The sequence below is a fragment of the Sinohyriopsis cumingii genome, chromosome 3 (genome assembly GCF_028554795.1).
Source record: "Sinohyriopsis cumingii isolate HCF-2022 chromosome 3, ASM2855479v2, whole genome shotgun sequence".
NCBI lineage: Eukaryota > Metazoa > Mollusca > Bivalvia > Unionida > Unionidae > Sinohyriopsis > Sinohyriopsis cumingii.
The window spans coordinates 13,877,115-13,893,657 of NC_142963.1; the positions used below are offsets into that span (position 1 = coordinate 13,877,115).

Genomic DNA, 16,543 nt, shown 5'->3' on the forward strand with positions numbered 1-16,543 from the left:
CAGTCATATCGCTTCGATATAGCATGTAGCATGATGTCCCATCCAGTCACATTATCCTGACACCAGGCCGACCAATCATAACACTAACCTCTTAATGCTGAGCGCCAAGCGAGGCAGATGTTAGTACCATTTTTGTAAGTCTTTGGTATGACTCGGCCGGGGATCGAACCCACGACCTCCCGCATTCGAGGCGGACGCTCTAACCACTAGGCCACCGGAGCGGTTACTATGGAGAGAGACTCAGATCAGCTAAACATTCCCGATACTAACCAGCATGATGCCAGTGATATCGAATATGTGCTTCATACTGCAATTATATACGTGAGCATGTATTTTATTACTTGTACCGTTGTACATTTGGCAGATACACACAAATGTTTACAAATTTTTAGGTACAGATACACATAAATATTCACAGATTTGTAGGTACGGATACAAATATAAATATTCACAGATTTGTAGGTACAGATACACATAAATATTCACAGATTTGTAGGTACAGATACAAATATACAAATTCACAGATTTGTAGGTACAGATGCATATAAAAATTCACAGATTTGTAGGAACAGATACACATAAATATTCACAGATTTGTAGGAACAGATACACATAAATATTCACAGATTTGTAGGTACAGATACACATAAATATTCACAGATTTGTAGGAACAGATACACATAAATATTCACAGATTTGTAGATACAGATACAAATATAAATGTTCAGACATTTCTAGGTACAGATGCACATATAATTTTTCACAGATTTGTAGGTACCAGACAGATATATTTATATAAATAGCGATTATTATTTACCCTTTTATTCGCATAATTATCACTGCATTTCTACCCTTTTATTCGCATAATTATCATTGCATTTCTACCCTTTTATTCGCATAATTATCATTGCATTTCTACCCTTTTATTCGCATAATTATTGTCACGGAATGGTGTAAATGTTGTTAATTAAATACATGTACTCGGGTTTCGTTTCTTTTTCTCTGTACAACGATACCCGAGGGTGATTATAATATGGTCTATGTATTTCGAAATCGTGAATACGATTCGTCCTGTGCCACACGTGCAAGGTGCCTTTGATAAAGAATAACGAAAATTCTAAAGGTATAAATACGTTACTACATGTAAAGGACCTTTACAATACTAATGGTTTTGTCAGCAAGCGGCCTGCTAAAAGGATTCGCACAACTCCAGCTGTAGGGGTAGGTAATTTTTGGGTTTTAAGTGATAACTAGTGTATTACCATATTTGCCTTTGCATGTTTGTTATAGTTTCTTTACATACCATAATGCGTGCATTTTTTATTCTTGTTGCGACGTAGTGCAGGATTTGTATTGGTAATGTAAAGTTACATTTTTTTAAAAAAAAGTTGTTTACTATTGTCTTATCAAGCAGGGTTAGGTTTACTATTGAACCTGTTTTGTACTTGCCATAATAATATAATCTTTTTAACTTACCATGTATAACGTCCTTACGCTATGTCTGTATCAAGTGTAGTACACTGTATCGGGTATATTTTCAGCTGAGTGTTTTTGATGGTAGGAATATCCGGGGTGTCCGGTGTTGTCAGAGGGTAGAAACGTCCGTGTGTCCGGAGCGTTTAAGGTGCCGGAGCGTCTAATGTCTAGCGTCCGGAATGTCAAGAGTGACTAAGGTGACCCAGCTGTAGGTCCGTCAAAGGACCAGGGGGTCCGGAGGGTCTAATATTTGAAGTGTCCGGAGGGTCTAATGTTTCAAGTGATCATAGTATTCCGAGGGTCCGGAGTCTATATTGGTTGTGAAATTGATTCAGAGGAGCTGTGGAGCGGATAAGGTGCACGGGTGACGGAGTGCATCTCCACACATGTATTTTTAGCTGTATGCTAATTTTGGGTTAGTAAGACCCAGTGTATTATTCAGGACTGGAAGGATAGATTGTATATCCGTTCTTGTTTAGTGACATAATTTCGCTACCTGAGCGAATACATTTTTTTTACTATGTGTAAACGCTTACATTGTTTACTATTTGAGTGAACTATATTCATCTTTCCATTACAAAATCATTTGTGAAATCATTTATCCTGGATTTTAGGGTTACTGAACTAAATTTATTTGTATATTTTTTCCCATCTTTGAAACTGCGTTTTTTATGTTAAATAGATCCAATATTTGGATTATAAATACGCACACATCTTCATAATCCACTATTCATATAAATCGCCACATTAAACCATATATCTGTGTCGTCAAAACGTGTTCTGTTGTTAATCCGAAATATCCCACCCGGTTATCTTGTTACAATTATCATTGCATTCCTACCCTTTTATTCGCATAATTATCATTGCATTTCTACCCTTTTATTCGCATAATTATCATTGCATTTCTACCCTTTCATTCGCATAATTATCATTGCATTTCTACCCTTTTATTCGCATAATTATCATTGCATTTCTACCCTTTTATTCGCATAATTATCATTGCATTTCTACCCGCTATATACATATATAGGCTATATATGACACCATAGAAAGGCGTTTGGAAAGGCTTTGTTTTGATAAGTAGTCAAACATAGTATCTCATCTCTGCATCTGCTTTAAAAAATGACATTCCCGAAATTTTAGAATTTAGCCTTATGTTGACGTACATTTCACGATTGCGTTTTCAATACAGTGTAAAACTATCCCATCATTAAATATGCCAACCTGTAGGAACACTTTCATTGTGTGAGAAAAAGGATGTATTTTTTTTTTAGATAATATCAATCTGTAAAGATATGAACATTTTCATTCATTGCTTGATACCTGACTCACTTTTTATATTGCCAGTTCTTAAATAGTTAATAATAGAGAACACCTGCAGACGAATTAAGTTTTCGTCGCCCGATGTCAATAGCATACGTGATCAAGACAAAGCATTTTACGTCAACAAGACTAGTCACATATGGAAATATCGAGATTTTCACCCCATCAAAAGTCAAATTACTGATTGAAATATTGAGATCCTTACCCCAACAACAGGACAAATTACCGATTGAAATGTCCAGATCCTCGAACTTTGAACAAGACAAGTTACTAACTGAAATGTTGAGATCCTTACCCAATCAACAGGACAAGTTACTGACTGAAATGTCGAAATCCTTACCTTATGATAAGGACAAGTTACTGATTGCAATGTCCAGATCCTCACCCCATCAACAGGACAAGTAACAGATTGCTGTGTCCAGATCCTTACCCCATCAACAGGACAAATTACATATTGAAATGACGTGATCCTTACCTCATGAAAGGGACAAATTACTGATTGAAATGTCCAGATCCTTACCCCATCAACAGGACAAGTTACTGATTGAAATGTCGAGATCCTTACCCCATCAACAGAACAAGTTACTGATTGAAATGTTGTGATCCTTACCTTATCAAAAGGACAAGTTATCGATTGAAATATCGAGATCCTTACCCCATCAACAAGACAAGTTACCGATTGAAATGTGGAAATCCATACCCCATCAACAGGACAAGTTACCGATTGAAATATCGAGACCCTTATGTTATCAAAAGGACAAGTTACCGATCGAAATATCGAGATCCTTACCCCCATCAACAAGACAAGTTACCGATTGAAATGTCGAGATCCTCGAACTTTCAACAATATAAAATACTGATTGAAATGTCGAGATCTTACCCCATCAAGTGGACAAGTTACCGACTGAAATGTTCATATCCTCTCACCCCATTAACATGAAAAACTACCGATTGAAATATCGAGCTATTCACGCCATGAACAGGACAACTTACTGATTGAAATGTCTAGATTCTTACCCAATCGAAACCTCAAATTAGTGATTGAAATGTTGAGATCCTTACCCCATCATCAGGACAAATTACCGATTGAAATGTCCAGATCCTTGGACTTTGAATAAGACAAATTACCGATTGAAATGTCCAGATCCTTGAACTTTGAACAAGACAAATTACCGATTGAAATGTAGAGATCCTTGAACTTTGAACAAGACAAATTACCGATTGAAATGTCCAGATCCTTGAACTTTGAACAAGACAAATTACCGATTGAAATATCCAGATCCTCACCCCATCAAGAGGAATATCTACCGAATGAAATATCGAGATACTCACACCATCAACAAGACAAGTTACTAATTGAAATATCGAGATACTCACACCATCAACAAGACAAGTTACTAATTGAAATATCGAGATACTCACACCATCAACAAGACAAGTTACTAATTGAAATATCGAGATACTCACACCATCAACAAGACAAGTTACTAATTGAAATATCGAGATACTCACACCATCAACAAGACAAGTTACTAATTGAAATATCGAGATACTCACACCATCAACAAGACAAGTTACAAATTGAAATATCGAGATACTCACACCATCAACAAGACAAGTTACAAATTGAAATATCGAGATACTCACACCATCAACAAGACAAGTTACAAATTGAAATATCGAGATACTCACACCATCAACAAGACAAGTTACAAATTGAAATATCGAGATACTCACACCATCAACAAGACAAGTTACTAATTGAAATATCGAGATACTCACACCATCAACAAGACAAGTTACTAATTGAAATATCGAGATACTCACACCATCAACAAGACAAGTTACTAATTGAAATATCGAGATACTCACACCATCAACAAGACAAGTTACTAATTGAAATATCGAGATACTCACACCATCAACAAGACAAGTTACTAATTGAAATATCGAGATACTCACACCATCAACAAGACAAGTTACTAATTGAAATATCGAGATACTCACACCATCAACAAGACAAGTTACTAATTGAAATATCGAGATACTCACACCATCAACAAGACAAGTTACTAATTGAAATATCGAGATACTCACACCATCAACAAGACAAGTTACTAATTGAAATATCGAGATACTCACACCATCAACAAGACAAGTTACTAATTGAAATATCGAGATACTCACACCATCAACAAGACAAGTTACTAATTGAAATATCGAGATACTCACACCATCAACAAGACAAGTTACTAATTGAAATATCGAGATACTCACACCATCAACAAGACAAGTTACTAATTGAAATATCGAGATACTCACACCATCAACAAGACAAGTTACTAATTGAAATATCGAGATACTCACACCATCAACAAGACAAGTTACTAATTGAAATATCGAGATACTCACACCATCAACAAGACAAGTTACTAATTGAAATATCGAGATACTCACACCATCAACAAGACAAGTTACTAATTGAAATATCGAGATACTCACACCATCAACAAGACAAGTTACTAATTGAAATATCGAGATACTCACACCATCAACAAGACAAGTTACTAATTGAAATATCGAGATACTCACACCATCAACAAGACAAGTTACTAATTGAAATATCGAGATACTCACACCATCAACAAGACAAGTTACTAATTGAAATATCGAGATACTCACACCATCAACAAGACAAGTTACTAATTGAAATGTCGAGATCATTAACCTAACAAATAGTGCAGATTACCGATTTAACTGTTGAGATCGTTACATCATCAACAGGACAACTTTCTGATTGAAATGTTTCAATTCTTACTCAATCAAAACTCAAATTAGCGATTGAAATGTTGAGATCCTTACTACATGAAAAGTGAAATTACAGACTGAAATGTGAAGATCCTTACCTTACAAACAGGTCAAGTTACTGATTGAAATGATGAGATCCTTACCCCATCAACAGGACAAATTACATATTGAAATGACGAGGTCCTTACCTTATCAACAAGACAAGTTACAGACTGAAGTGTCCAGATCCTCGAACTTTTAACAATAAAAGTTGCTGATTGAAATGTTGAGATCCTTACACCATCAACAGGACAAATTACTGACTGAAATGTTGAGATCCTTACACCATCAACAAGAGACGTTACTGATTGAAATATCGAGATCCTTACACCATCAACGTGACAAATTACCTATTGCAATGAAGAGACCCTTACCCCATCAACAAGACAAGTTACCGATTTAAATGTCGTGATTCTTACCCCATCAAAAGGACAAGTTACCGATTGTAATGTCGATATCCTTACCCTATCAACAGTACAGATTACCGATTGAAATGTCGAGATTCTCACCCCATCAACAGGACAAGTTACTGATTAAAATGTCGAGATCCTTACCCTATCAACTGGACAAATTACTGATTGAAATGTCGAGATCCTCGAACTTTCAACAATACGAATTACCGATTGAAATGTCGAGATTCTAACCCCATCAACAAAACAAGTTACTGATTGAAATGTCGCAATCCTTACCCTTTGAAAAGTGAAATGTCGAGGTCCTTAACCTATCAACACGACAAATTACCGATTGAAATGTCGAGATCCTCAAACTTTCAACAAGACAAGTTACTGATTGAAATGTTGAGATCCTTACACCATCAAAAGTCAAATTACCGATTGAAATGTCGAGATCCTTACCCTATAAATAGGACAAGTTATTGATTGAAATGTTGGGTTTCTCAACAAATCAACAGGACAAATAACCGATTGAAATGTCGATATCATCTCCCAATCAGGAAGACCAATTACCCTTTAAAATATTGAGATCCTTACCCCATCAACAGGACAAGTTACCGATTGAAATGTCGAGATTCTTACCCAATCAACTGGACAAGTTGCCGATTGAAATATCGAGATCCTTGCCCCATATATAGGACAAGTTACCGAATGAAATATCGAATCCTAACTCCATCTACAAGTGCATACTGTGAGCGAAACGAACTATGCAAATACCCAACTGACATTTTCCCTCGAAACATTCCCTACCATAAGGCATAAGATTTGGACTCGGCGGACCAATCAGGGAGGCATGGGAACACGTGTTTGCAAACATAGAATTATGTTTTCTCCTGTAATTTGATCATATGTTGTGTGATTCGTTAAGTTGTTAAATATAGCTTGTTATTATTATTCGTCGTTCTTGTTGACTCCCTACTACATACAAGTCCCTACTCTATACATGTCCTACTTTATACACGTCCTATTCTATACAAGTCCCTACTCTATACACGTCAATACTCTATACAAGTCCCTACTATATTCAATTTCCTACTCTATAAAGTCCCTACTCTATGAAGTCCCTACTCCAGTCATGCCCCTACTCTATACACGTCCCACTCTATACAAGATGATATTTTATTCAAGTCCCTACTCTATACACGTCCCTACTCTATACAAGTCCATACTCTATAAAAGTCCCTCATATATACGTCCTTACTCTATATAGGACCCTACTCTATAAAATCCACTACTCTATACACGTCCCTACTCTATAAAAGTCCCCATTCTATACAATATGCTATTTTATACAAGTCCCTAATCTATACACGTCCCTACTTTATATAAGTCCCTCTTATATATACGTCCCTACTCTATATAGGACCCTACACTATAAAAGTCCCTACTCTATGCAAGATATTGTACTTTTTTTGGTTAATATTAACATTAAATATGTTAACAAATCGACCATCAGATTTCCATAAATTAAGAGATTTTCTGTTGAGATTTAGTTTTCTGATTTTTATTCCGTCTTAATGAATTTTGTTCTTTGTTTGACTGAATATTGAACTTTTTATATTTCACGTAACCAAATATTCAAAACAACAGCAGCAGCAGCAACAACAACAACAACAATAATAACAAAACTTAGGTGAGAATGATTTATTTTCGTTACTCTGAATGACTTCCTAATTCACTTAGTGGTTTGGATGAGATATTTTTGCGATACTATAGTTTTATGATTGTATCTTTAGGACACAATACAATTGAATTGGGCTCGTGGAATTGGATTAACCACTCCGTGTGGACTCATTCGTTCTTTGATCGTTACAGAGTCATAACATTTTGACACGGGTTTTGGTGCTCTTCATGATCTGTATATGCATCAATACATGTCATACTGGTTAGTATTATTTGCAACTCTCACATCAATACTGGTCATACTGGTTTAATATTATTTGCAACTCTCACATCAATACTGGTCATACTGGTTTAATATTATTTGCAACTCTCACATCAATACTGGTCATACTGGTTTAATATTATTTGCAACTTTTACATCAATACTGGTCATACTGGTTTAATATTTGCAACTCTCACATCAATACTTGTCATACTGGTTAATATTATTTGCAACTCTCACATCAATACTGGTCATACTGGTTAATATTATTTGCAACTCTTACATCAATACGTGTCATACTGGTTAATATTATTTGCAACTCTCACATCAATACTTGTCATACTGGTTAATATTATTTGCAACTCTCACATCAATACTTGTCATACTGGTTAATATTATTTGCAACTCTCACATCAATACTTGTCATACTGGTTAATATTATTTGCAACTCTCACATCAATACTTGTCATACTGGTCAATAGTATTTGCAACTTTTGCATCTATTCCTGTTATACAGGTTAATATTATTTGCAAATCTCACATCAATACTTGTCATACTGGTTAATATTATTTGCATTTTTTTCCATCAATACCTGTCGTACTGGTTAATATTTATAGGTTACTGCATTTGTATGAGAAAATATGAACGAGTTTTGGGATGGAATACTGCACGAACTTGTGAGTGCAGTATATCCTTCCGACAAAACGAGTTCATATTTTCCCATACAAATGCAGTAACCTTTTTATTATATGCTCATTTTTTTATTCTACCTAAGGTTTAATGATATAATCAAAATACACTACAAGAAACAACGTAAATGAATGAATGCCGTATTCCAAACTAATACACAAGCGCAGATTTTTCATTACAAAATGACATCATTATTAATGCGCACATAACTCCGCCCAGATAAATTTGAACTTGATCTGGAATGAATATATTTTGGTATTTTGTTTCGATTCGACGAAAGTTTGTGATTTTGGACTGGATTCATCTGTGCAAATTATACCTGAAATACATAGGATTGAAGTGGCGCGGGAGAAGCGTGTTTACGTCTGCAAATGTGTTTCTGTTTCTATCGGGCGAATGTTTGAAATCATAACGTGGGAAAAATATGAAGTTTTTCAATTGCAATTATCAAAAAGACGCTATGGAATTTAATGCTTTTTTCAATTTGAGTGCAGTAAGGAGGATGCAATTGCACGTATCATCGAAATTACAGCACAATTTCGAAATGTGTAATCCAGATTGAAAACCTATGACATGGCTCATGTAATTCGGATTTGCAGATTTAAGAAAAAACATTTTGAGGAAATTCAGGATGTAAAACTGTAAGTATATTTTATTTTTCCATTCTTTTCACTAGCTAAAGAAGACAGTATATGCCTTGTCACTTGTATGTTATTTGTAAGGACCTAATCTTCCGTCTTTTATATAATGTAGCTAGCCTAAATCCTTAACATTGTATCAACGCGGAATGTACCAAAACAGCTGGGGTTTTTTGCAGTCCACGAAACATGTTTTAGTTTATTCAGAAACAAATTTAAACAACCACAATTTAAAGAGCCTCTTACGCGAGTGTATATGATTTGTTTACAAATCAAAAGTGCTGGCGTCTGCGTCCGTTGTTTGTTTACAATAGAAAGTAGTTCCTTTATTCACGTGAATGCTATATGTGTATTGTCGCGCGCATTCAGTATCGGGGAATACTGAACGATTCTGACAATGTAAAGTTAACGGGGGAAAAAATGAGCATATGATAATATTTGTAACTCTTACATCAGTACCTGTCATAGTGGTCAATATTATTTTGTAACTTTTGCATTATTACCTGTCATACTGGTCAATATTATTTTGTAACTTTTGCATTATTACCTGTCATACTGGTCAATATTATTTTGTAACTTTTGCATTATTACCTGTCATACTGGTCAATATTATTTTGTAACTTTTGCATTATTACCTCTCATACTGGTCAATATTATTTTGTAACTCTTACATAAATATACTTGTCATACTGGATAATATTATTTGTAATGTTTACATCAATGCTTGTCATACAGGTTAATAGTATTTGTAATGTTTACAGAATTACTTGTCATACTTGTTAATATTATTTGTAACATTTACATCATTGCCTGTCATAATGGTTAATATTATTTGTCACTCTTACATCATTACCTGTCGTACCAGTTAATATAATTTGTATATCTTACATCAATAAACTTAATACTGGGTACATTTAGGTGTATATTCTTTTTCAGATTGGTCCCATTACAGGTCCGCGGGTCATTTTTGTTGCGGCCCTAGTTCATACCAACAGTCAGTTCTATAATTATAGTATAATTACTATCATATATATTATGTATGGCCCAGGAACTTTTCATTTTTGGTCCATGTTGCCCATGGTATTCAGATCCTGGGCCATCTTGTCTTCCATCATTAGTTATCTTTTTAATAACTACCAGGTGTACAACTTACATCACTATTCGTCATGCTAGTTTCTACTAGGTGTACAACTTCACTATTCGTCATGCTAGTTTCTACTAGGTGTACAACTTCACTATTCGTCATGCTAGTTTCTACTAGGTGTACAACTTCACTATTCGTCATGCTAGTTTCTACTAGGTGTACAACTTACATCACTATTCGTCATGCTAGTTTCTACTAGGTGTACAACTTACATCACTATTCGTCATGCTAGTTTCTACTAGGTGTACAACTTACATCACTATTCGTCATGCTAGTTTCTAGTAGGTGTACAACTTACATCACTATTCGTCATGCTAGTTTCTACCAGGTGACAATTACATCACTATTCGTCATGCTAGTTTCTACCAGGTGTACACTTACATCACTATTCGTCATGCTAGTTTCTACTAGGTGTACAACTTACATCACTATTCGTCATGCTAGTTTCTACCAGGTGTACACTTACATCACTATTCGTCATGCTAGTTTCTACTAGGTGTACAACTTACATCACTATTCGTCATGCTAGTTTCTACCAGGTGTACACTTACATCACTATTCGTCATGCTAGTTTCTACTAGGTGTACAACTTACATCACTATTCGTCATGCTAGTTTCTAGTAGGTGTACAACTTACATCACTATTCGTCATGCTAGTTTCTACCAGGTGACAATTACATCACTATTCGTCATGCTAGTTTCTACCAGGTGTACACTTACATCACTATTCGTCATGCTAGTTTCTACTAGGTGTACAACTTACATCACTATTCGTCATGCTAGTTTCTACCAGGTGTACACTTACATCACTATTCGTCATGCTAGTTTCTACTAGGTGTACAACTTACATCACTATTCGTCATGCTAGTTTCTAGTAGGTGTACAACTTACATCACTATTCGTCATGCTAGTTTCTACTAGGTGTGTAACTTACATCACTACTCGTCATACTAGTTTCTACTACGTGTGTATCGTACATCACTATTCGTCATACTAGTTTCTACTAAGTGTGTATCTTACAGCATTACTTCTCATACTGGTTTCTACTAGATGTATATCTTACGTTACTACTTGTCATACTGATTTCAACTAGGTATATATCTTACGTCACTACTCGTCATTCTGGTTCCTACTAGATGTATATCTTACGTTTGGCATGAAATCTTAAAGCATCTTTAACAATTTCCTATTCTTTAGGCTGGTTTGATCTTTATTGTGTTATAATGTTTAGTTAAACGTAAAAACTAAATGTTCCGAGGTAGCTTCATGTCGCATCGAAAACTCGATGACAACCAAACAAACGATTCCACAGTGGATTTATTATTATTATTATTATTATTATTAGTAGTAGTAGTAGTATTGTACACTGGAAAAAATGTCTCTAACAGCCAAAAGGCATTCAAACACTACCACACATATGAGTATTAAATTATATCAGTGTATAACAATCTGAATCAGATGATATCCAATATAGCATGTCAGATTGGTGCAGGAATTAGACAGCAAACAAATCAGAAAATAATTTGCGCCGAGTGGAAAAATGTTTAACAGATGATTTTGAGATCATGTTAAATGTTAGTATTATAAAAACAATGTCCTAAATTAGTTGTCCTTGTCTTTCTTTCGCAAACAAAATCAGCTTACAGATAAAATACTAGTTACATTTATATAATTGGTTAAAGATGGCCAGGATCGAATTCTTAAACTGGAGCAGCTCTCCATCCATTTATTGAAGAGTGCAAAACATTATGCATTTCAGTTTTTTGGGATTACAAGGTGTGTCTGTTTTTGTTTCGATTACATTATTTGTCAGGTTTTGCTGGAATAATGCAGTTTCATCCTTCCCTATATATATCACGTGCCTGAGTATACATGTCAATATATACTAGACACAAGATCGATTTCTTGCATTAATGCAGCTCGCTGGCGTCATATATCACCTGACAATTATCTTGGCTTTAGAAGACAGATGATACATGATATAGAACAATGCTATATTGTTTTTCAGAGGACATTATGAAAACAAATTATTAAATCACACATGTATTTTCCCCTGACTTTCGTGTCAAGACTGAAAAGTTAAGCTGTATCAAATGCAAATGAAGAATTAAAAAAAATGCTCCTCTTTCAAAAATATAAATTATTTATATCCTCATGTTAGATTAAAAAGCAATTTGATTTATTATTAAACCTTACAAAACAAATTTTCTTGCTTACAGTTTGCAATATCAAGTGAACTATTTAAAAAAAATATCTTCAGTGTTAAAAATTCCTGCCCATTCGCTGTCCCGTTAGTTAAAGCTACCTAACGTCACGGAGGCGAATTCCAAACTCCATTCTATTTGGATAAATGCTGTATCAGATTTGTTTTCTGGACATATATGCTATAATTACATTGGTGTATATATAATTTAAAAAATACAATAATAATATGCCGGATTTATATAACTCGCCTAATATACTCTCCATTTCTCATCAACATAGATAACTATTATCTGTATTGTCTTCATCACGTCATATGGAGTTTGGATAGCTAGTCTGAATTACGATCACGTCTTTCAGGTTTGGATAGCTAGTCTGAATTACGATCACGTCATATGGAGTTGAATAGCTAGTCTGAATCACGATCACATCGTATGGAGTTTGGATAGCTAGTCTGAATTACGATCACATCGTATGGAGTTTGGATAGCTTGTCTGAATTACGATCACATCATATGGAGTTTGGATAACTAGTTTGAATTACGATCTCGTCATATGGAGTCTGGATAGCTAGTCTGAATTACGATCACATCATATGGAATTTGGATAGCTAGTCTGAATTACGATCATGTCATATGGAGTTAGGATAGCTAGTCTGAATTACGATCATGTCATATGGAGTTTGGATAGCTAGTCTGAATTACGATCACATCGTATGGAGTTTGGATAGCTAGTCTGAATTACGATCACGTCTTTTAGGTTAATTGTTTCAACTGGCCTGGGAACGACATCGACATAGAGCCAAATATTCTCATCGAGATATATATATAGGAAGGAACAGTTATGAAAATAATATTTTACTCGTGATACAAAAAATCCTAAAATCATTGTCAATGGTGAACTAATCGCTTTTCTTGCAACTTTCGTTTCCTAGGAAACAAACCATTTAAAAGGTCTTCGATTGTTCCTCAATATACCGCTCCCAACCATTGGTCTTCTCCCAAACCATACCTGTCGTCGGCTTTAAATTACCAAACCTATATCAATTGTTGTTTTTCACATTAACACATCCAGTGCATGGTTTGGTTGAGGGCTTGGACACATCCAATACATGATTTGATTGATTGGTTAACGGTTGATCAGCATATTAAGGGCTTTAAGTAGGGTGCATTGAATTGAAGGAAGCGCGACATAGATCGATCCTGCCTCATGTGGGTAAGATTCTAAATAACGTCCTTCGGCCTGCAAGTCCGGCATTCTAATGACTAAGTCATTGCGGGTACTGTTTATCACCTAATATGGGATGCGTGTCAGGTTTCGACATGAATTACTATATGACACGTTTCGACATGAATTGCTACATAATTTCAACATAAATTACTACATGGCACGTTTAGTTGAAGACAAAACATGTATTCTATAATAACTCCAATGTACTTTTCAATCATAATTATGTTTTGAGATTATGAATTAAGTAGCTGGCGTCTAATACTTTATTATGAATTAAGTAACAGGCGTCTAATATTGTACTTCATTTACCAATAGATGTATGTAAATCTATTTTTTCTGCCTTACTGAGAAATCTGGTTTAATCTTCATCGTCGAAGGATAAACAAGTTTACTTGAATATATTATTATTTTTATTAGAATACACACGGATCTTAAAACTTTTAATTTAGACGCAGCAGCAAATGCAACCAGACAAAATAGCTTGTCAAAAGTAGAAATCAGGATAATTCACCAAAACCTAGCATATGTATGTAAATATATAAAAAATTTAAACAGTGGAATGATTATAAATTCTCATAATGTATCATTTGCTATATGATTTCATAGTGTTAAAACAAATGTGCTTAAGATAAAAGCTTTAATTATTTAAAAAATCCATTCCATATAGCAAATATTCAGTGCGATTTTTCAATAAAATATTAATTTTAGCGAAGAGAAACGTTTGCTTACCAGATGATCTGGCTGAAAACGCGTTTCACGTAAAGTATATTCGAAAAAAGGTTTAAAAGTATTTACTATTTATATATTTATACAACTTCTGCATGAAATTAAAGTAACGGAAGAAGGCGAAACCGTTTCATATCCTAACTGAAAGAACCAATTACATTAAATTGATACTTCTCCCAAAAACAACAAATTTATAAATTTAATTTAATAAATTAGTAATAGGCTGCATAAACGATAATATCGGATGTCAATTGAACGATATAGTAGGATTAGATAGTCAGTGACCTACCAGTCTTCTAGTGCGACGAACACTTTGAACAACAGATCGACTATTTCGATGTAAAACATTTTCCTTACCAGTCCAAAGGGATTTCTTGGGAAAGATCCTCCTTGGGGAAGAGGGTACATATGTCCTACAGCTGGCCATTCCTGCCCATCGCAGGTGACATGTTCGCCTCTGTTAGGGAGATACTGTCTGTATTGCCCATGGCCCCTAACAAGGGCCACCGTAGACAGTAAAAGGGTCAATACAGCAACTGCAGGAGACATCATCTACTTCTGTCCTGTACACGTCCACACTAGGAGGAAACAGAGCTCAGAATGTACTAAGCAAGAAGGTTCCGATGGCCTCAGGCAATTGCTTGTACATGAGGTACTAAATCTGTCACGAGAGTGAAGCCTGACTAGATGATTTGTACAGGTTTTCTGCATGGAACTTGTACAATGGCTTTTGTTGGTCTATAACAAGTCTGATTGTGTATATGTAAAACGTAAATCTAATAAAAAGAACCAGATACTGCCAAAATGATAGCTTATGATGTGAAGTTTGACTCATTTGATAATAAACTTATGTTTACAATGCCGATTTGACAAAAGGGAGTAAATTAACTTGGTAGCCAATGTTTAATGGAATTTGGACTAAGATTCATTTAGTCGCACGACATCATAATGAAAGAAATTATTGAATATGATTGTTCTATTTTCATTTTAGTATAAGCCTCTACTCTGAGGTTTGGCCACTAAAAATAAATCAAGTGTGCGTAGACATAAAGCATATCTATCATAAGAGACAGAAATAGATCTCTTGAATTGTAAATTGTCGATAAAATTGGGTAACCTTATGTGTTTTGCCCACAATTTTGATTTTGGAGTAATACTCAAGAAAACTACTTTCCTAGCTCTACTTAGATGGGAACCCCTTAATATTTGCAGACTACTTAGATGTGAAACCTTTTGTATTTGAAGTCTACTTAGATGGGAATTCCTTAATATTTGATGCATACTTAGATGGGAATCCCTTAATATTTGATGCATACTTAGATGGGAATCCCTTAATATTTGATGCATACTTAGATGGGAATCCCTTAATATTTGATGCATACTTAGATGGGAATTCCTTAATATTTGATGCATACTTAGATGGGAATCCCTTAATATTTGATGCATACTTAGATGGGAATCCCTTTATATTTGCAGTCTACTTAGTGACTGAAGACTACTTAGATGTGAATTCTTTATATTTCCAGTCTACTTAGATGCGAATCTCTTAACATTTGCGGTCTACTTTGATGTAAATCCCGTTATATTTTTGCAGTCGATTTAGATCAGTTTCCTTTAATACCTGCAGCTTACTTAGATGGGAATTGCTTAATATTCGCAGTCTACTTAGATGGAAATCCCTTTATATTTCCAGACTACTTAGATCGGAATCCCTTTATATATGTAGTCTGCTTAGATGGGAATCCTGTAACAATTGCAGTCTACTAAGATGGGAATCCCTTAATATTTGCAGTCTACTTAGATGTGAATCCTTTTATATTTGAAATCGACTTAGATCGGAATCCCTTAACAATTGAAGTCTAATTAGAGTTGAATCCCTTTTTATTCGCAGTCTACTTAGATGGGAACCACTTTATATGTGCAGTCTATT

The 16,543-nt window shown here is 34.9% G+C and overlaps 1 protein-coding gene across 2 annotated transcripts in view; it reads right to left on the bottom strand.

The window, feature by feature from the left end:
- The window catches only part of LOC149802472 (uncharacterized), a 29,549-nt gene extending 14,300 nt beyond the window's left edge, over window positions 1-15,249 (bottom strand). Inside the window, exon 1 of one of the 2 annotated variants that reach the window (XM_089951714.1) lies at window positions 14,971-15,237. In XM_089951714.1, coding sequence (XP_089807840.1) covers window positions 14,971-15,165 — 195 coding nt within the window. In that variant the 5' untranslated portion in view covers window positions 15,166-15,237. Of the gene's footprint in view, window positions 1-14,970 lie in introns of both variants that reach the window. The other variant, XM_089951715.1, reaches the window with a different exon arrangement.
- Between the last annotated feature and the right edge of the window lie 1,294 nt (window positions 15,250-16,543).